A 21,312-nucleotide genomic window follows, 5' to 3' on the forward strand; every position below is an offset into this window, starting at 1 on the left:
AATAGCAATGAGCATTATCCGTAACAGCAGTGTGCAGTAAATCTATGTTCAGTGTGTGCGTGGTTTGAGGTTTTCGGGCGCTAAACAGCGTGGTCATCAGCGCCAAAACGCATAGAAATAGGAAAACATGCGGTGAAGGGACGAAGACGGACAGCGAACAAGGAGAACGGCTAAAAGACACAGGCCTGACGCAGTTCCAAATCCTCACATACAGAGGCAAAACAAGAGGAAAAGAAACGCACTAAAAAAGGAAAGGAAAGACAAGGAAAAGAGAACAGAAATCGAAGTGAAACAAGTAGGTAATCGTGATTGGCGGACCTCTTACCTAAAACCTCGGTGAGCCAGTCACCCAGCAGCACATTAAAATCCTCTCCCTAAAATCCGAGGCAACAAATTGGACAGGACACAAAACCGTAAGACCTTAACCACAGTCGCTGCGTCGTCTTAGAAAATAGAAGGCAAATCCGGTGGCAAGGAAACCACCGCCCTCTGATCAGAGAATAAAGGACAGTCAAGTAAAATGTGGCGGACAGTAATCTGGACGCCACAAGCACTGCAGATTGGGGGGTCCTCCCTGCGGAGTAAAAAACCATGCGTTAAGGGGACTGTGCCCGATGCGGAGGCGAGTGAGGAGAACCTCATCCCGCCATGGCCGCGTGGTGGCCTTGACCAGATGCAACTTATTTTTACCAACTGCCAGCCACTCCTCTTCCCATTGACGCATAACACGAAAACGCAAAAGGGAGGTAACAGCATGGAGGGGGACGGCACGTTCAACATCGTGAGGGAGGGAACATGCATCTTTGGCAGCCACATCCGCCAGTTCGTTTCCCCTAATACCCACGTGCCCCGGCACCCAGCAGAAAGAAACCTCCTTCCCCTGCCGTTGCAGGTGGAGTAGGACATCGTGGATGTTCTGGACGACCGTATCCGCTGGGTACAAGTGTTGCATAGTCTGAAGGGCACTCAGGAAATCAGAACAGATGAGAAACTTAAGACTGGGAACACTTCTCATCCGCTCCAATGCCCGCAAAATCGCAAACAAATCGGCATCAAAGATGGTAAACGCCGCAGGAAGCCGTAACTTGACGACTCGATCAGAGAAAACAACAGCACAACCAACAGAGTCCCCCTGTTTAGAGCCATCCGTAAATACTGGTACATGATCGGGATGCTGGTTTAAAATATCGTAAAATAAGGAGGTAAAAACAAACGCAGGAGTGCAGCTCTTCCGGTACTCTGACAAGTCCAAAATGACGCTGGGCCTCTGGAGCAACCAGGGAGGCAGGTGGGTAAAACCCTGGAGTTGGGGTGGCACACGCTCCACACCAAGGTACTCAAGCAAATGCTTGGCACGAATCCCAAATGGTGTCGTTGCCCTGGGACGACTGGAAAAGAGACGTTCCATATGTGGTCGGGCAACAATAGGGTACGCAGGGGAGGTAGGACAGGCACACAGGAATTGACACACCCGTCGCACCATGAGGAGTTTCCGCCGGATGGCGAGCGGCGGTTCCCCTGCTTCAGCACACAGGCTGGGGATGGGACTGGTACGGAAGGCACCAGTGGCCAGCCTGATACCCTCATGGTGTACTGCGTTAAGAATCTTCAGATACGAAGGCCTCGCTGGCCCATACACGGTGCATCCATAGTCAAGACGCTACCGGACGAAAGCCCTATAAAACTGCAGCAGACGCGCCCGATCTGCTCCCCAGGACCGATGGCTCAGACACTTCAAAATATTCAGTACCTTCAGGGCCCGCACCTTGAGGTCGTTAAGGTGTGGCAACCACGAAAACTTGGAATCAAAAGTGAGGCCCAGGAACCTCACAGCGTCTCTAAAAGGAAGAATGGTGTCCCTCAGACGCAATTCAGGGGAGGTAAAAGCACGTCGAGAACGATTAAAGTGAACACACACACATTTGTCTGCAGAAAAGGTAAAACCCGTCTTCGCAGTCCATGCCTCTAATCGCTCTATGTTCATAAGTGGTCTCAGAAGAAAGTGCAACTAATATCTTTCCGGCTCATGACTTTTTTCTCAAAATTAAAAGACCGAAATCGTTAACATGGAGCAGGACCTAAGGAACTGGGTCCATACTTACGACTTTGCGTAGTAATATTCATGAATTATTTCTTATTGCACAACAACGAAGCACTGACTGCCTAACACACCTACGCACATTATCGGTATACAAATATGCTTAATGGTTTAGCAGAAATAGTATTTCTCATTCACGCTAAACCTAGTCACTGATGGGGTCTTCTTGTCTCCACATTAAAAATGTAGTTTGCTTGCCATTGCTGAACCAATATGTCATCAGATTGTCCGGTGTCTGTTATGGCAAAAACATCTCTAAGGAGCACCGAAGATCCCAGTTGATCAAGTATCATTTATCATTAGAAGTCTACCTGCGACAAATATTTTTCAATTAAGTGATTGCTCACGTTCTAATAAACTGAAACAAATGTACTCAGGATTTATCATCAGAGTAACCATACAACAATATGCGTTAGTTCATCGTGACAAATTTGTGACGAATTTTCGCTTCCCCAGAAGAGATAAAATCATGCAAATATGTAACAGTGGGTTGGCTCATGTTAAATTTTCGTTCTGTAGCACTGAACTGAATTTTCCATCTCTCTCCATTTCATACAAAATTACTAAACGATATGCATGCAGTCGAATGTTCTGTGATTGACTGATCTAAATAAGGTGCAGTAACATGCGTTTACAGAGGCCGAATTTTGTACTGCGCTGGCAGTCAGTTTAGAATTTGTTTGCTTCTGTCTCTCACCCTCTCGCCCTTTCAAATATTTACGTCTGTTTCCACATGAATGTAACACGCTTAATGCAACGAGTTGTGTAAATTTAACGGGCTATCGAATTACGAGATTATGGCCATTTTCCGTGTTTAATGAGCTGCTAGTCGGTGATTAAAAGTGACTTGACACGACTCTGTGAGTCTTCGAATCGCAGGATAGTCTATCTGAGCATACATCCCGTTGCAGTTGCCAAGAAAAAGAGCGATTCATTCCAGTTACTGGTTTTGGAGGAAGGTGCACGCATGTAACTGAAACGCAACACTTGCAAGGTCTACCTTGTACTAGGCTATGTGAGTGTAGAATCAAAATTGTTTCTCCCAACAACCAACATAGAAAAAAAAGACTATCGTGAATCAGTGACGTAAAAATTTTTCAGTCAAAGACATAAAGTCTGCTTTCGAGTCAGCGATCATATCTGGCATATAATTAATAGTTATCCGCCTTTCTGCCACCATCCGATCATTAGGAGTATCCTGATATGATTAGCAACGTCAAATGTTGTGTACATGCAGGTGTTCATGTACCTGTGTAGAAAGTATTTAACATTTATCCTCATAGTACTGCTAATGATCTGATAATGACACAAGACCGAAACTGGTAATATTGTGCATTTAATAACAAATTGATGTGAAACGAAAATGTTTAGCTGCGAAGTTCTTAGCAGCAATAATGTGGCACATGAATAGAGCGGCTACATGTGACTAATGGCAAGTTTCAGTTTCACTTGCTGTCCAAAGCGAATTAGTGATCCCTGAGCTGACAGAAGTCGGCAAAAAGCGAATTAAGTTAGCGCAGCGGTGGCGGAACCGAACCGTCGTCGACTGGTGACAGGTAACAACTGCTGACGAGTCCTCGACACCTTTGTTGGCGGGAAGAGGGTAATCATCTCGAACGAAGCTCACGTAATCAGAGTCACACATGAAGTGCCAGGTTCGTCAGTGGAAAGCTAACACTTGCATTACTGGGAAAACACAACAAGGTGGTGCCATTCAGCTTGGGAATATGATTTACAGCATTTCACTTTTGCAATCGAGTTACCAGTTTCTCTTCACACAATATTCCGACAAGTTCCCTTGTTGTTTTCATTGGACTTCGAGCACAGATTTCGTTGTCCGCTGTCTGGACATCATATAAACTGTGAACGATGTAGTTTGTTCACGACATTTATGACCGAGTTTTCTGCGGGGGATCGGAGGAAACAAGATTCATCTTCCAAACCCCGGACACATAGACAGCCATGGGAGACTATAGATGTGGGGGAGCAAGCAGTGCTCTTCAGTGCATGTACCAATACACTCTGTCACTGGAGGAATGATCAGTATTCTGGGAAATGACAGGAACGATCATTGGAAGCAAAAAAGTTATGTGCACTTCTTCGTCTTTGGTAATGTGAAACACATCTCTTCTACTGCAAGCTCTTTGCCTTGTATATTTTGAAAGGGAGTAATATAGACCAAAACAAGAAGAAATTGTTGTGTAAACATGTGCTCTTAAGTGCATACCTTAAGATCTGTGAGCACTTCTCCATCCTCACACCTCTGGAACATATAAATCTTCTACTGAAAAAAGTGGTCATATCTCTGAAGGTATGCGTTTTAGAGGCTATGTTTATTAAAAAATTATTTCTTGTTTTGACCATTACTATTTCTTCCCTAAATGTGGAAAACAAAGAGCTTATAGTAGAAGATACTTGTTTCATGCAGCCGTAGATGAAGAAGTGCTCATAGCTCTTAAGGTTTTTAGAGCCCATGTATAATGGACTTTATTGCTTCAAAAGATTGTTCCTGTGATTTGACTAGATATCGACCATCCCTCTTGGTATGTACTCCTGTCATACTAAATGACTTAAGACGGTACACAAGGTACGTTTCCAGCTGGAGGTTGTCTTACTAACGGTATTCTCGGGCGGTATTCCACACAGTTCTGGAACGGACTGTATTCTACTCGTTAAGAGATACAGTCTTACGTTAAAGATATAACACAATAATGCGTATTTATGTTAGAAACTGTGTGTATGCATCGAGGCAGCATAACTTATGGCGCGAAATTTAACCAGCGTATACTCATCGAGTGTTTGAGAACGGAAGCATTTGGCGGCTTGAAAACAACTTCAAACACAATTTTGAACATCGCCGAAAATTTTTTCGTTGACACCCACCACAAAATAACGAAAAGAGAAATCTTACCGCTTACTACATTTTAGCTGTGGTAAAGCTTCAGCATTATACGTGACGTTTAACCAATTCTTTGCTAATAACTCTATTCGGAAAATATTTTGCAGACAATGCCCTTCTATACCATTGAATATACTATCAAAATTTATCACTGTACGACACACAGTTCAGCAGACACGTCGTCATAAACATTGAGATGCATGAGCAACTAACTTTTCTTAAAACGGAGCTGCTGATGCTGTTTTTAAAACGAGAATTCGATTTTTTTAAAGATGCAGCTGTTGGGGGCAGGGGATTACTGATTTTGTTGCTGGTGAACTCTGGTTTAGCACGACACGGCACAACAACTCCTTCGCAATCATGTTTCCTGTATACACAAGAATTATCTTGTTACATCGCTGTTATTCTCAGCGGCCGGCACAAAACACACGTGGCCAGAAATCGATGGATGTCTACCGACCTCAGCCGACCCAGAGATAGCTCCCGTTCAAGGCGTTGTAAACGAACTGCACACACTGCGTGCCGTCGTAGCCGTCTTTAAAGGACGAGTCATTCAACAGAAATACAGAACCAGCATAAATTCTATGCCAGCGCTATAAACAAACCTACGAATAAGAAAACTGTAAGGATTGCCATTCTCCAAAAACTACTTAATAGGCGAGATAGCAGAGAGCTATTGAGGAATTCTCCGATGTATTTCGCCGAACTATAAGCCGATTCCTGTGCTGCACTTAATCCAAGGCCTCTTTCTCTGTCAATGGAGGTATGTGCCAATCTAACTTCTACTGCCTCCCTCAATACACCTTAAATGAAGTTTGTCGCCGGCTTCACGACGATGGTGTGGTATCTTTGTGCTCACTGAAAGGCAATTTTCGGGGACAGCTGAACTATTTTGTAGGGAGCACATTGTGCTCATGTGGGATCGATGTAGACGCTTGTAAAACAATAAACTGGTAGCCAAGCTCGCAGGAATTCTTTTTATTCCATGATTACCGAGAGTTCTTATAGTTTGTCCTATGTACGTACTCAAAATAAGAAAAACTATCTGGTAACCCTTACGTAATTGGGAATTGACCACTAAACGTCACTAGGGCTGGCCCCGACAGTACTACAAGAGGTGGCGAGGTGTGTTGTGTGCTCAGTGAAGATGCAGGTACAGTAGAACTGGTCGCTCAGGAGAGTTCAGTTACGTGTTAAAGCAGCCTAAGTCAGTTGTCGGATATGTGATTGTTAAGCAGAAACGAGGAGGTATAGCCACAGCTAAACCACAGTCACGTAGATCTCATGTCTTCGCAAACAAGGACCATCGAACACTCGCATGAAACCAATGCGTAAAGCATCATTCGTGAGTTCCAGTGTGCTACAAGCACTCCTGATATCATAATGACTCTGCGAATGGATTAAAAAGAAGGAACTACAGCGGTCTAGACGTTCTTCATAAGCCACACATTTCTGTAATCAATGCTAAGCGACGATTAAGATAGTATAAAGAGCGACGCTACCGACCACTGGATGATCACAACAAGTGATTTGGGGTGATGAACCGCACCACGTTCTGTGACAGTTGGGTTTGGCGAAACCCTGGAGTAAATTACCTGTCATCATGTGTATTTCCAACAGTAACGTGCGGATGAGGTGATACGGGGCTGTTTCTCGCGTTTAGGGTGTGATCCTCATTCTGCGCTCAAGAAAACGCTAAATGCGGGGGGATATGAACGCATTCTACATTCTACAATAGAGGAACAGTGCAGAGACAATGTTTCTTGGTATCAGTTCGACAATGTGTACTGTTATGGAGTAGCAAGAGTGAGGGAATGTTTTGCAGGCAATATCATTCTTGAAATGGACTAGCCTTTACAATGTTCCGACCTGAACCTCATGGAACATATAAGGGACAAGTTAGAACGCCGACTTCGCTCAATACCCCAACATACAACATTCCTACCTTCTCTTTTAACGAAGAACAGGCTGCCTTTCGTCCACATACGAACTCCAAACTGAATGTATCGCTATTAGAGCTCGAGCCGTCATAAAGGCGATGGCTGAACACATCACAATTTAACGTTCACTGACTGATGTAATACGTTTCTTCATATAGTGTACGATACGCCACACTTGTATAGTACGGGGTGTACCTCAAGGTTTTAGAGCTCTGAATTATCTGCCAGGCAACACAGTAGACCGTTTCGATAGCGAGGAATGTGAATGAGCTCTTTCCTGCATTAAAACAATCTTCTTCCTATTTACTTTTTCCAAATTTCAATCTGTGGGTAAACATAAACTTCCAATAAACCACTGATAGTGAGGTCTATGAATAAGGAAGCCCTAACGACTCGACGACCAAGCACCAGATCACACTAAATATTCACTTTCTAGAAACCATAAACGTTCTCGTGGATTTTAGTTGATTTCGGCGATTCTGAAATGCAGCAGTTAGTATTCGTTATTACTTAGTATCGCCTCCTCTCTGAAAACTTTACGTTATAAAGAACTTCTATCATTACCTTCCTCCAGAATTAAAGTTTGAAAATCCACTTGCTACAGTCTGTGCTATACTTAACGTGCATAAGCTGAAATTGTAGGCATTAAGCTATTAATACGTGTGATAGACGATTTGAATGATAGGATTTAATACTGGATTGCCGTACGCGTACATCATTTTATACGGAAGTGTTTGGTCCCTCTGCAGACATTTCTTTTGCTCCATTTTCTATGTCGTTCATCAATATAAAGGTGTTTCGACTGGAGGCATTTATCTGTTAAGTACCCTGTTTATGCGGGTTGCACTGCTAGGGTTGACCTAAATTCTTCATACAAGTCCAGTTGTTTTTGTTGCTCCACATCTCTCGACGCAGTAACTCACACTGAACTTGTATTAAAAATTCGTCCGTTTACTTGTTCATAGAGTACTGGCGACTTAGTCTAATGGGCGGAAGAAAAACTTAACATTATTTAAGTCAATTCACCACTGTAAAAAGTTTTGTAAGTTTTAAATTTCTCGTCCAATAAGGTTTCTATATGCCTGTATTAACTGAATTCTGTTTGTTTATCACCAATAGAATATGTAGATTTCACAGCTTCCAATTTTCCCTTGCCCTTTTCCAGAGCGAGCTTCTGACCAATTCTGCGTTCAGCTGCAACTGGCCAGATGGCAGCACACGTTTCAAGCGCTCCGTGCTAATCTTCATGCTCAGGGCTTCACAGCCGATGGAGATAACAGTTGGAAAAACGTACTCCTTGTCAAGGCAGACGCTCTTGCAGGTAGGTGATGGTTAATCTAATGATACATTGTGACAAGGCTTCATTTTAATAAAAGTAATGCTCTCCAAGGTAACGCCAATAATTTACGAAACTTTGAATGCTTCACAGAACTCCAGTCAGTCACCACATTTTCCAGAAATTTTGAGGCTCTTTGCGTCTCCACAAATAGAGAGGGACGACCCGAGATGGACTATTCGTATGGTAATCTGAAGACAAACTTCAGAAGTCTAGGGATAGCGATGTGCACATATACAGATGGCGGTAGTGTAGCGTACACAAGATATAAAAGGGCAGTACATCGGTGCAGCTGTCATTAGTACTCAGGTATTCCATGTCAATAAGTTTCGGACGTGATTATGTCAACACTAAGGGAATTAAGAGACTTTGAACGTGGAATTATAGTAGGAGCTAGACGCATGGGACATTCCTTTTCGGGATATTCCGAGAGCCACAGTGTCAAGAGTATGCCGAGAACATCCAGTTTCATGCGTTATCTCTCACCATGGACAACGCAGTGGCCGACGACCTTCACGTAACGACAGAGAGCAGCGGCGTTTGCGTAGAGTTGTCAGTGCTAACAGACAAGCAGCACTGCATGAAATAACAGCAGAAATCAATGTGGGGCGTACGAAAAACGTATCTGTTGGGACACTGCGGCGAAATTTGGCCTTAATGGACTATGGCAGTAGACGACTGACGTGAGTGCCTTTGTTAACAACATGACATAGCCTATAGCGCCATTCCTGACCTCGTGACTATAACGGTTGGACCCTAGATGGCTGGAAACCCCTGGCCTGGTCAGATGAGCCCCGATTTCGGTTGGTAAGAGCTGATGCGAGGTTTCGAATGTGGCCCAGACCCCAAGAAGCCATCGCGCTAAGTTGTCAGCAAGGCAATTGTTCAAGCTGGTGGTGGCTCCATAATGGTATGGATAGTGTTAACATCAAATGGACTGGGTCCTGTGGTCCATTTGAGCCGATCGTTGACTGAAAAGAGTTTTATGTTCTCAAACAATTATGGGACTTCTATGAAATAATGCGCCATATCACCAGGTCACAATTATTCGCGGTTGGTTTGGAGAACGTTCTGAACAGATCGAGTGTCTGATTTGGCCACTCAGATTGCCCATCATGAATCCCAACGAACATTTATAGGACATAATCGAGAGGTCAGTTCATGCACAAAATCCTGCACGGGCAACTGTTTCGCAATTATGGACGACTACAGACGCAGCAAGGGTCAGTGGAGTTCCAACTATTGTTGAGTCCGTGCCACGTCGAGCTGCTGGACAACGCCGGGCAAAAGGACGTCTGATATGACATTAGGAGGTATCCCATTACTTTTGTCACTTCAGTGCAGATCCCATTTTGGATTAAACAGTGTACCTCACATCATTATCGCTTTATGTCTTTCAAGTAAGAAAAGAAAGAGTCGTATGCCATTGTTGGCTGGGTGATGCCAAGGAGGTGTTCAGCTGCCTAATCGTATGAGTTTTGTTCTGCCGCACTTTATGTGTCGTATCTGTACTTTGCTTAGTGTAAGAAATTGTAACTGGTGTGTGTACAATGTTTGGTCTGTATGATGACGACACGTGGAGGTGAAACCTAGTGTGGGCACAGGGTCAACTCCTCTTGAATAGCACCAAAAAAAACCAGCTGAGTGTTACATCCTTAGGGGAGGGTCACTATCAACTGCTTCGCATGTCCTCATTTCAGGAGAGACCACAGAGAGGCTTGCAATTTAATCGAGGATTAAGTACGGCACAGGGGCAGCCGTAGCAATACATCAGAAATTTGGAGTGCTGTCCGACAACGGGACGAAATGGTAATTTCTGCAAGTAGTCGCCCTCTCCAGATTCCCATACGTTCCGTTCTGTTTCGTCTGAATAGGACGTTGAGGCTGCCCGTCCAGCGGAACCCTATTGTCCTTCTGGAGCCCCAAATTAGGCTGGCCAGCCAGTACTGGTTTTTAGTCCCTTTTTAATAGCAATCTCTGTTTCTGAATCGCCATTAGCGCGCCTGTCCCAAGCGAAACGCTGTTTGTTCCCATGAGCCGAAAGCAACAAGATACAGAAAATCTTGTAGACTCAGTTAATGACAGGTTTCCCCAGAATCGAATTGAAATAAAAGTGCATTAGTGCTCCTTACCACTCAAGTAGTTAAGCGTGAAAGTAATTTGACCAAGAAAAGCAAGCATCGTGTGAATAAAAAAGAGAATGAAGATGGCAGGCAAGACAAATGCTTATCATTATCTAAATAGGAATAAAAATGTGAGAAGATGGCCTGACACAGGCTGACATCATACAACTCCTCGTGCGTGTATCTAGGATATCGTAACTTCCACTGAGCATGGCGGCGCTGGACTTGGGTTCTGGATGTGACACTGTATCGAGATGATGGAAATGGGTGCAACAGATGATGGCAGCCCATGGTACCACGGTCCTTTATTGTTTAAGTATTATTTACAACCATTCAGTCTTACTGGGCACGAGTGTTAACCTCTGGGAACTCAGCGATTGCGGCAAATACGCCGTTACATTTGTCATCCCAGCGCGGTTCCAGTCACTGACAGAGCTTACCTATCCCCACTGATGCTGTGTTATGCCCCATGGACTCCTCGAGTAGCAAAGGCCGTAGCAGATCCGGCGCGGTGTCTTGTCTCGGTGAAGGTGACCACGTGATGGTGAGGTGACCAAGTGATGGCGAGGCGACCCAGAGCTCCAAACACCGTACTAGAGGACGGACGGGTACAGCTGTTTGCGCGGGCCCTAGTGGGCTCGTGGGATGCCCGGAGAACAAGAAGGCAGCTTGATCCCGACGAGTAGTCCTGCAGTGGTGGCAGAGCACAGGGCCGCCGAAAGCCCAGGCAATCCAGTCCTGTACGCAGCCAGTGCTCGGGACAAGATGTTGCAGCAACAGGGGCCGATTCATGCATTACAGGAAGGACTGAGGTTCATATCCTTACGTGACCATGAAAAATCGGATCTGATCCATAATTATTGTTTGCGGGATCGTTCGGAAAACAGCTTTGTAGCAAACAACAAAGGTACAGTCGAAGTCTAGCCTAATTCCATCGACACATGTATCTAGCCTTCCAAGAAAGGAAGTATAATGTTAAAGGTCCTATCAGCCACAGGTCTCACCTCCGTAATCCCGTATTCAAGGTCGCTAACGCAAGATTGTATTCCATTCTGAAGTAACCTGTTCAAATCCCTGAGGAAAGGGTCTGGGGTAAAGTTTTCGAGCACTAGACATTCCAGCAACGATGTGAATCACGTTCCAAACATCTCCAGAGAAGAGTGTCTTGGGAATCAGAGTCTCTGACACTGCTAACTGCGATTCGCCCCTTGGCTGCGGACGTTCCTTTTTTACTTGAGAGGAATAGACCACATGCTGGAACAGGTTAAACCCGTTCCTTCCCTCATCATGATTTACCACAGAAATACACAAACACACACACACACACACACACACACACACACATACACATCCATTGCAGGCACCTACAAGAAGAAGAGACATTTAAGTCGTAATTCTCACACACCGCCAGGAGTGAAGCCACTGAGCACCGGGGAAGACAATAAGACAATCGCTTTCCGTTGGGTGTAAGACCCCTCTGTCTATTAACGATGAGCTCTCAGAGACGATGTACAAGGTCAGCTAGGACAAGGATGACGAAGGAAGTCTGCCGAGTTCTTTTCAAAATAGCTTGTACGCCTGTTAATCGATCAGCAAAGCCACGGCGAACCTAAATCAAGATTGGATGCGGTGATATGACTCCCGGCCGTATCGTATCTAGCGTCAATCATAGCGGCAACTAGCACCCTAGTAACCCTTCCGATATGTTATCGCTGGTATCTAATAATGTTTTGTACGCTATTTCGGGCAATTGTTCCTTATACTTCTCGAGAACAATAAAGTATGTGAAAGTACTTTGTTTCACATCGTTTGATATTTAATAGGATTCACCTTACGTAAATCGTTAAAAAATAATTCAGGTTACAACTGATTGGTCAGGCATTTGAAGTATTAACTGGGTTCTCCTTTCCGAACGCAGTCTGACCACAATTGTCAATTTTCTCAAAATTCCAGTTGAGAAAGAATGAGAATCTTTTCAAATCACAATCTTTTCAACTAAATACTGCTGACTCCTAGGCTTCGTGAAGTGAGTAACATCTCTTCATGGTTTATTTACGTCATGAAAAGTTTGCTGTTGGCCTCCAAACTATTGCTCGTTACATATCGGCACTCGTCGAAACATTTGGTGCCCTTACGAGACGACTGCTTCCAACCTCAGTGTTCTAACAGTTGTAATACTGCACATGAAATGTGTTCGCAGTTGCAAGTATGAACAGCTATCAGCTGTATAAGAGAATGACGACAGTGAGAATTTGTGGCAGACCGGGACTCGAGCCCGGATTTCCGCTATACGCGAGCGTTCGCCTCAACGGCTTTGACTATCCGTGCACCAACCACGGCCAGACCCAGGCTTGCAAATGTCGTTGTTTCTACGTCACAACGTGTACACATATATTATGTAATTCCCGTATAGTAGAGGACATTTTAATTGGAAGCCCCTGCCCGGTATCACCGGATAAAAAAAACACTGCATCGTTCTTCTGAACGACACTGGCACTGGCAATATCGTAGTTGTAGCACTTTTGTAGCGATGGTAATCCTTGTACTACGTGTTTCAATTTTTGTTTTGTGTGAGTAGGATTGAGTGCAACAAAGATCGATTATTGGGCTTTATAGCTTTATGTAATAGTGAATCTTGGATAAAGAGAACTTTAGTGAATTAAACACTCCCTGTACACCTACAAAACGTAACCTTGATCCTGAAATGGATGAAATAGATAGTGAATATATTAACCTAAAATTGCCCCCATAAGGTTGATACGACTATACAGAAAAGAAATCGATTGCAGAAGTATAAAAGTCGATGGGTAGTGGAACATGGTGTTTGGCTAACTAATGATCAACAGAACGAATACAATGGAAACTGCAAATTATTTGAAATTGTATTTACACTTTATTCAGTTGGAATAGGTCTGGTTACTGTAAAAATCCTTAGTGCATGCATGTGTTGTGATGTATGTATATATATTGTTATGGTTATGAAGGCTGGCTGTACAGGTGGTTGGTGGTGGGTGAGGTGAACTGTTTATTCTTGTTAGCTTTAGATTAAGTAACACCTGAAAACAAGACATCATCAGTATAAATCAGGAATAATAAAAAAACTTCTAGGCTTCTTCACTAATTTCAGGACTCTGCTTCTGCTTCTTCGTCTATAGTTCACCTTGCAGTGATTAAAAAAAATGTTACTGGGGCTGAACCAGCCTTAGCACATTATAGTATAAAACATAATTTGCCCTACAACCGTACAGACTGTACTGTAAAAGTCAATAAAGTCGAACAGTCAACGGGTAATACTGCCGGTTCATAGTGTGCAATGGGCTCAATATTTCGACCATCAGACGTGTCACCTTCGTCAGTTGCGCTGACCAACTGAGCTCCTGATTGGCTGACTGATTTTGACTTTAGGGGATGTCTGGATCTCGTTTCTTTTGTAGTTATGGCACTTGTGGTGCCTTGCCATCTTAACTGCTCTACTCGTTTGCCTTTTTAATTCTCATTCTTCTTTTGTTACACTGTCTCTCTTACTGCGCGCTTTATTCAGGAAATAGGCACGGCCGCCTCCTGAGGTTGCTTTAAAAAAACAGGTGGACCCCCCCCCCCCCCCCACGCCCACGCCGGCGTAATGGCCACCACAAAAAATCTATTTCCATCTCTGCATAATGGTTAGCTTTCACTAAAGCAAAGTCTCGCAGGATGTGGGTACTGTCGTGATTGTGTATGTCTGGTTAAGGTTAACCGTTAATAAGCACTCATCTGTGAGCCGTGCTGCGGCTCGCGTTGGTGCTGTTTGTAGGTTTCTGCCCTCTGTTGCAAGCCAGACGGTATCGTTTAGTTGGCGTGGTTGCGGTTGTTTGTCCTCTTCTTGTGTTGACTGGCGCCACTTGGTTTCGCAAGCGTTGCCTGTCCGCTAGTGGCAGCAGCTGCGGTTTTCGATATGTAGTAACCGTTGCCCTATCTTTGGGGCGAAGTCGTTGTTTTACCGTGTTGTGTGAGTGTAGCAGTTCGGTGGCGACTCAGGAGGAGAAGCCAGGTCCGCGTAGTGCCAGAACACGCCGAGACCACTTGCGGCACTCATGGACCTGCGGATGGAAGGGCTGTGGTCACAAGGGTGCACGATTTCGTCGTAAACCAGATCCAGCAAGCTTTAAGTTAAGTGCATTTCAATCCAAGTAGAGCGGAGTCAGTCACCCGTGTGGGCTCCGCAGGACGTATGTCATGTTGTGACAAATTATCATCGCACCGTCAGATGCAGTTTGGTGGATGTGCGTACCGCTTAGTACTCAGTGATTAGATGGTGTGGTTACTCAACTGTGAATTAATAAAGCAGCGAAGAGATTTGTTTCATTCTACCAACCATCGTCAGAGTTGTCACAGTGAGTTCAGTGTGCATTTGTGTACGTAATGAATTTGATGTCACTCATTTGGTACTTGGTTTTGACTCACTTTGGGATTGTTTCCGCACTGACGTGTGGTTGCTGATTCTGGTTGGTTATATTTCGGTTTTGCCTCGCACGCAAATCGAGTGGGGTTTTAGTTACTGTTAGTTTGTCTGGTGTTCTGTACTGTGACTTGTTTGGACAGATTTTCGGGTTTTTGAAATCGGACGGAAATATGGTAGTGGTTCCTTTCTCGTTCCGGGCGCTCTAAACACAGCATTCTGAGAACGTAGTGCAGACCGCCGGTTGCAATTGGTTTATGGGACATCAGGTAGCTTCAGCAAGATTATCATTAGTCATTCGTTAGACTGCCATTTGTCCGAGTTACCATCTTGTGAAGTGAATGCAACTCTTGGCTACCTATCTCATCGCTCGCGAAACTGTTTGTTGTCGGACCTTCTGAGAGGTCGATTCCTGGAGTACCGTCTGTGACTGGTCCTTGTGTTTTATTTTTTTATTATTTATTAGCATACCTTGGAATGCCTACATTAAAGGTTATATATGTCTTGTTAATAGTTCTAGTCGCCTTCTGGCATTAATCTAGCAGTGTATGGTTGTGTTACAAGGTTCACCATCATCTTATTTCACCCATTTGGTGAGCAGTTGCTTGTTCCTTTTAATTAACCTTTGCTTGTATTTGCTGTTTTACAGCAGGTTCTCTAAATCTTTTTATATAATTGCCGTTCCTGGCGAGTAAGGCCTTCTGCCGTGATTGTGATCATTTGCTTAAAAAATTTGATATTGTTATTGTAGCAGTAAGCTTTAAAACCTTATTTACTGCCACCCCAGGCGTCTGATACCGTCTACTGTGTTTGTGGCCACTTATCTGTTAATATTTCAATACCTGTAAGTTGTAAATTGCAGCGAGTTCTTAAACATTCTTAATTTATTGCCATTCTTGGCGTGTAAGGCCTTCAGCCGTGATCACAGTGGATTTTTTAAACATTATTTGTATCTGTATTTTATGGTGATTTGCTAAATTGTAACGCACTGAAAACACTATCGTTTACACAGTAGTTCATTCCTTCATTAATATCGTGTGGCATTTTTTATTTATTGTTGAGTCTGGAATTACTGTTTTAAAAACAAATATGTGTAACTGTAAAAGGCAACCAATGGTAACTGATTACAGCCCCGTCCACAATCGTAATTGAATCCTGGCTTCTCTTGACCATGAGGTTTTAATCTGGTCAAAAATTGAAAGAAGGGTAGAGCGGTTTGATTGGCAAGGGGTGGGGTGGGGGAGAAGCGAAAGAAAGAGAGAGAGAGAGAGGGGGGGAGGGAGAGAGAGAGAGAGAGAGAGAGAGAGAGGAAGTGGCAAGGGGAAAAAAGCCTTTGCAATAGTTGGGTCGGATAGTAAAAGCAGTAGCTGATATCTTGCTGACTGCGACAATTCATACAAGGATACGTTATAGTGATAGAGGGTATCATACAAGCGAATACCGTGTCAAGACCATCTTCGTCTTAAGACGTCAGTCCGTTACGGTGCGGTGCTGCTGTGTAAGCTGTGGGACACTCCTGCAGCGATGCGCTAGTTGTTGCTGGGCGCCGGGTTAGACCCAGATCACCCAGCGGTGTGTGGTAGGCGTGTTACGTAGCGGATGACGTAGCCGATGCCCTCGAGCGTCTTGATAGCAGTAGCGACCCACTCATCGAAGCAAAGCTGCTCGGAGCCACTGGGTTTCCGTGTTTTTGCGGCAGCACCAGTGTTTTCCTTCAGTGCGTCCGTCGCGCTGTGTTTCTCCGCCAGCTGCTCCGTGAGGGGAGCGGCGGCAGGTGTCGTCCCTTCCCCTGTGGCGTTCGCACGGACATCGTGTCCCAACTGCGAGCGCAGTTGCCGCAGCTTGCTGTATGGTTCCTCCGTCTCTGCAGAAAGGGTGGCCTTTAGAGCTGCCCTCTCTCCATCCGTGGCGGCTTTGAAGGCCGAAATCGCATCCTCCGCCCTGGCCGCCAGCATGGCGAACACCTCCCGCGACTTGCAGGGCCTGCTGTGCTACCGGCGGCGGCCGGTCCCCCGCGCCACTCTCACTAGCGCGGTATTCCGGACACCTATGGGCAGTGGAAGCTACCTTCTCAACTCTCAGTTCCGTCTTTGTTAGGCGGCGTCATCGACGCTTCTGCTCGGTTTGCGCCTTGTCCCCAGCGGAGCCGTCGCTGGCAAAAGACTGTCAGCCACGCCAGTTGGCCACATGTGGCCCTCCGCAGCGAGCGCAAGTTGGCGCCTCGTCTCGTCGTCCGTCACAGGTGCGGGTATCATCCGCACTTCACGCACTGCGGAGACGTGCGGCAGTAATTAGCCACATGCCCCTCAGTTTGTCACCTAAACCACTGGGGCTCACCGTCCATACAAAAGGGGAGAGCTTCGGTGGTCACAGAAAAGCATAAGAGCTTCCTTAGCCCGAAGATGTCGCCGCCATCCGTCGCAGTTTGAACGACGACGACGTGTAGCGGCGGTTGCTTCTTGTTCGTCCGATTGTGCAATTTTGCAGTTGCGCCCCGGAATCCGGCGCGTAACAGCCTCTCTTGGACCGCCTTCTCGTCGCAGATCCGTGACAATCGGACTGGACTTTTAATTGGATCTTTTACCGACCCCCCCCCCCCCTCCTCCCGACTCAGAAGATATAGTTGTTGAACAGTTCAAAGAAAACTTGACTCTCATTTCAAATACGTTAATCACTCATCAAATTATAGTCGATGGTGACTTCAGTCTACCCTCGATATGCGGGAGGCATAAAATTCATCCGGAATTGTACAGGATGCTTTCTCACAAAACTATTTTGAACAATTACTGCATGAGGCCACTCGAAGCCTAAATGGTTGCGAAAGCATACTTGATCTCTTAGCAAGAAATAATCGTGGTCAAATAGTGAGTATGGTGACGAATACAGGGATTAGCGACCACAACACAGTTGCTGCCTGGCTGATTACTGTAACACCTACAACCATGAAAAAGAAACGCAAAGTACATCTGTTTAAAAAAGCTGATAAAAATGCTCTTAACGCCTTTTTAAGAGACGATCTTCACTCGGAAGACGGAAAGTTAAGTGTAGAAAAGTTGTAGAATGATTTCAAAGAGATTGTATCGAAAGCAGTTGAGAGATATACACCACATAAATTAATATAAGTGATGGTATTGGTCCCCCATGGTAGACAAAATGAGTCAGATCGCTGTTCCACAAGCAGCGAAAAAAGCATGCCAAATTTAAAAGAACGCGAAATCCCCAAGACTACCAATGTTTTGCAGAAGTTCGAAATATGGAGCGTAATTCAATGCGAGATGCTTTTAATAATTTCTGCAATCAAATTCTGTCTCGAAATCTAGCAGAAAACCCAAAGAGATTCTGGTCAGATTCCTCAAGTCACACCAGTACCCAAAAAGGGAAGTAGGAGTAATCCGCTGAATTACATATACTGTACATATACTGTATTCAAACATTATGAAGTACCTCAAAGAACCGATTTATTGACACATAGCCAGCAGGGATTCAGGAAATACAGGGATTCAGGACATATCGTTCTTGCGACACATAACTAACTCTTTATACTCGTGAAGTAATGAGTGCTATCGACAGCTGATGTGAAATTGATTCCATATTTTTAGATTTCAAGAAGCCTTTCGTCTTCTAACCAATTTTCGTGCCTATGGAATATCGCCTCAGTTGTGCTACTAGATTCGTGATTTCCTATCAGAAGGGCCACAGTTGCTAGTAATAGACGGAAAGTCATCGAGTAAAATAGAAGCAATATCCGGCGTTCCCCAAGAAAATGTTATAGGCCCTCTATTGTTTCTGATCTATATTAACGACATAGGAGACAACCTCAGTAGCCGTCTTATATTGCTTGCTGATGATGCTGTCATTTAAAGTCTTGTAAGGTCACTAGAACGAACTGCAAAATGATTTAGATAAGATATCTGTATGGTGCGAAAAGGGGCAATTGACCTTGAATAACGAAAAGTGTGAAGTTATTCACATGAGTACTACAAGAAATCCGCTAAATTTCAATTACGCGGTAAGTCACAGAAATCTGAAGGCTGTAAATTCAACTAAATACATAGGGATTACAATAACAAATAACCTAAACTGGAACGATCACATGGATAATGTGGGTAGAGCAAACCAAAGACGGCGATTCATTGGTAGAACACTTAGAAGGTGCGACAGGTCTACTAAAAAGACTGCTTACACCACGCTGTCCGCCATATTCTGGAGTACTGCTGTGCGGGGTGGGATCCGTATCAGGTGGGACTGACGGATGACATCGAAAAGGTACAAAGAAGGGCAGCTCGTTTTGTATTATCGCAAAGTAGGAGAAACAGTGCCACAGACATGATACGTGAATTGGATTGGGTTGGGTTGTGTTGGGGGAGGAGACCAAACTGGGAGGTCATCGGTCTCATCGGATTAGGGAAGGAAGTCGGCCGTGCCCTTTTCAAAGGAACCATCCCGGCATTTGCCTGAAGAGATTTAGGGAAATCACGGAAAACCTAAATCAGGATGGCCGGACGTGGGATTGGTTGGTTGTTTTGGGGAAGGAGACCAGACAGCGTGGTCATCGGTCTCATCGGTCTCATCGGATTAGGGAAGGATGGGGAAGGAAGTCGGCCGTGCCCTTTCAGAGGAACCATCCCGGCATTTGCCTGGAGTGATTTAGGGAAATCACGGAAAACCTAAATCAGGATGGCCGGACGCGGGATTGAACCGTCGTCCTCCCGAATGCGAGTCCAGTGTGCTAACCACTGCGCCACCTCGCTAGGTCACGTGAATTGGAGTGGCAGTCATTAAAACATTGGTGTTTTTCGTTGCGACGGGATCTTCTCATGAAATTTCGATTACCAGTTTTCTCCTCCGATTGCGAAAAGATTCTGTAGGCACCCATCTGCATAGGGAGATGTGATCATCACGATAAAATAAGAGAAATCAGCGCTCGCACGTGCTCGTTCTTCTCGGGCGCCGTTTGAGAGTGGAACGGTAGAAAGACAGCTAGAATGTGTTTCATTGAACCCTCTGTCAGGCACTTTATTGCGAATAGCAGGGTAACCACGTAGATGTAGATTGAAGAATAGTAGAAAATACAGCACTCTGAATATACAACCTGATGGTATAGTTCATTGCAAAATTACACTATTTTCTTTAATATAGAATTTGGCGACAGCTTTGAGAGCACAAGCTATTAATGAAAACATTCAAAAATTGTGTTAAGGTCTCTTAGGTACAGCACAAAACAAAAACAACTTTTCTTGTACGTGAATTCCGAGCAAAGGGTGCTCCTACAACACCGTCGCACACAACGGCAGGAACAGTTAATGCGTCGCTAGTCGGACTGCAAGTCAGCTGGCGGAGGGACAGACTGCGGGCGTACGAAATGGGGATCGCTAGCCCCAAACAGATCGAATGCTCACGCCCGCACAGCAGTAAAAGGCCCACAAGCAACCAAGTGTAGTACAGACACTGACTGCGTGCACACAAAATCAAATTAGCACAACTAAGCACAGAACACGCCAATTAACCATTAAGTGCAGCGAGACGACTTCAAACAGTTGCGTAAAATGTAAATTACAAACACATGAAGGCAACAGTCATGTCAAGTGAACAACCCATGGCAATTAAATCTCAAAACAGTCGGGTCAAAACAACATCCTAAACTGCCATAAAACTAGTTCACGAAATATTCAGTTTTAAATCTGGCTTACAGTCATCGCTTTTTCGGTGTCGAGGGAACGCCCTGAGCTCCCCTTAAAATATCTGGCGGAATAACGAGGCTTTCGAATACGACTGGCTGATTGGTAACAGACAGTGCGGTATGGAACACACTAAATGCCAGCACTGAGAGAGGCTAAAACAACAAATACCCACAATGACCACAGATTTTCAGTGTAATAATGTCAGTGAAACAACTCAAACCCAGTCTCGGATAACTTGAATGACCCGACCCACACAATAAATCATGAATATGTATTCAGGACCAAACGGCAAACTGTGCTTAAAACAACTTCGGGGTACACACGTCTGCAGATATAGAGGACAGAAAAAAATTATCAAATAAAACTACGCTCTCACAGGAAAATCACCTTGAAACATTTCCAAGACTCCTCGTCTGACAGCATAAATTGCCTAACTGGCAGACAAGTGAAGCAGGTCCAGATAGCAACGGGCCCCCGGCGCCTCGGCTCCCCGGCTCGTCCACAACACACCGCAAGTAATGGCGACACCGACCAAATCCACGGCTACCTCGCGTGGCACTTGTCGCGCTCGTACTGCCCTCACCTCTCTCCAGCACCCCCTTGTTCGTCCGCCAGAGCGCGCTATATCGCTCTCAGCTTGCAACGGACGACCAAAGATAAAAACAGAAGGTAGAAAGGAATAAGTCGGCTGTGAGCGCGAACCCCAGAGAGAACAGCTCGTGGGGGAAGGGATATAGGTTGACCGCGCTTCCTCAGGAGCTAAGTTCGGCAGCGCACCTGAAGCTGGCGACATGTCT

At 45.0% G+C, this 21,312-nt stretch overlaps 1 protein-coding gene across 1 annotated transcript in view; it reads left to right on the top strand.

Moving 5' to 3' along the window:
* LOC124578750 (odorant receptor coreceptor-like) overlaps positions 1-21,312 on the top strand; it is a 118,995-nt gene that overhangs the window by 63,929 nt on the left and 33,754 nt on the right. The window contains exon 6 of the mRNA XM_047131234.1: positions 8,103-8,258. Coding sequence (XP_046987190.1) covers positions 8,103-8,258 — 156 coding nt within the window. The remainder of the gene's footprint in view (positions 1-8,102; positions 8,259-21,312) is intronic.

Source organism: Schistocerca americana, chromosome 1, assembly GCF_021461395.2.
Source record: "Schistocerca americana isolate TAMUIC-IGC-003095 chromosome 1, iqSchAmer2.1, whole genome shotgun sequence".
NCBI classification, from domain to species: Eukaryota; Metazoa; Arthropoda; class Insecta; order Orthoptera; family Acrididae; genus Schistocerca; species Schistocerca americana.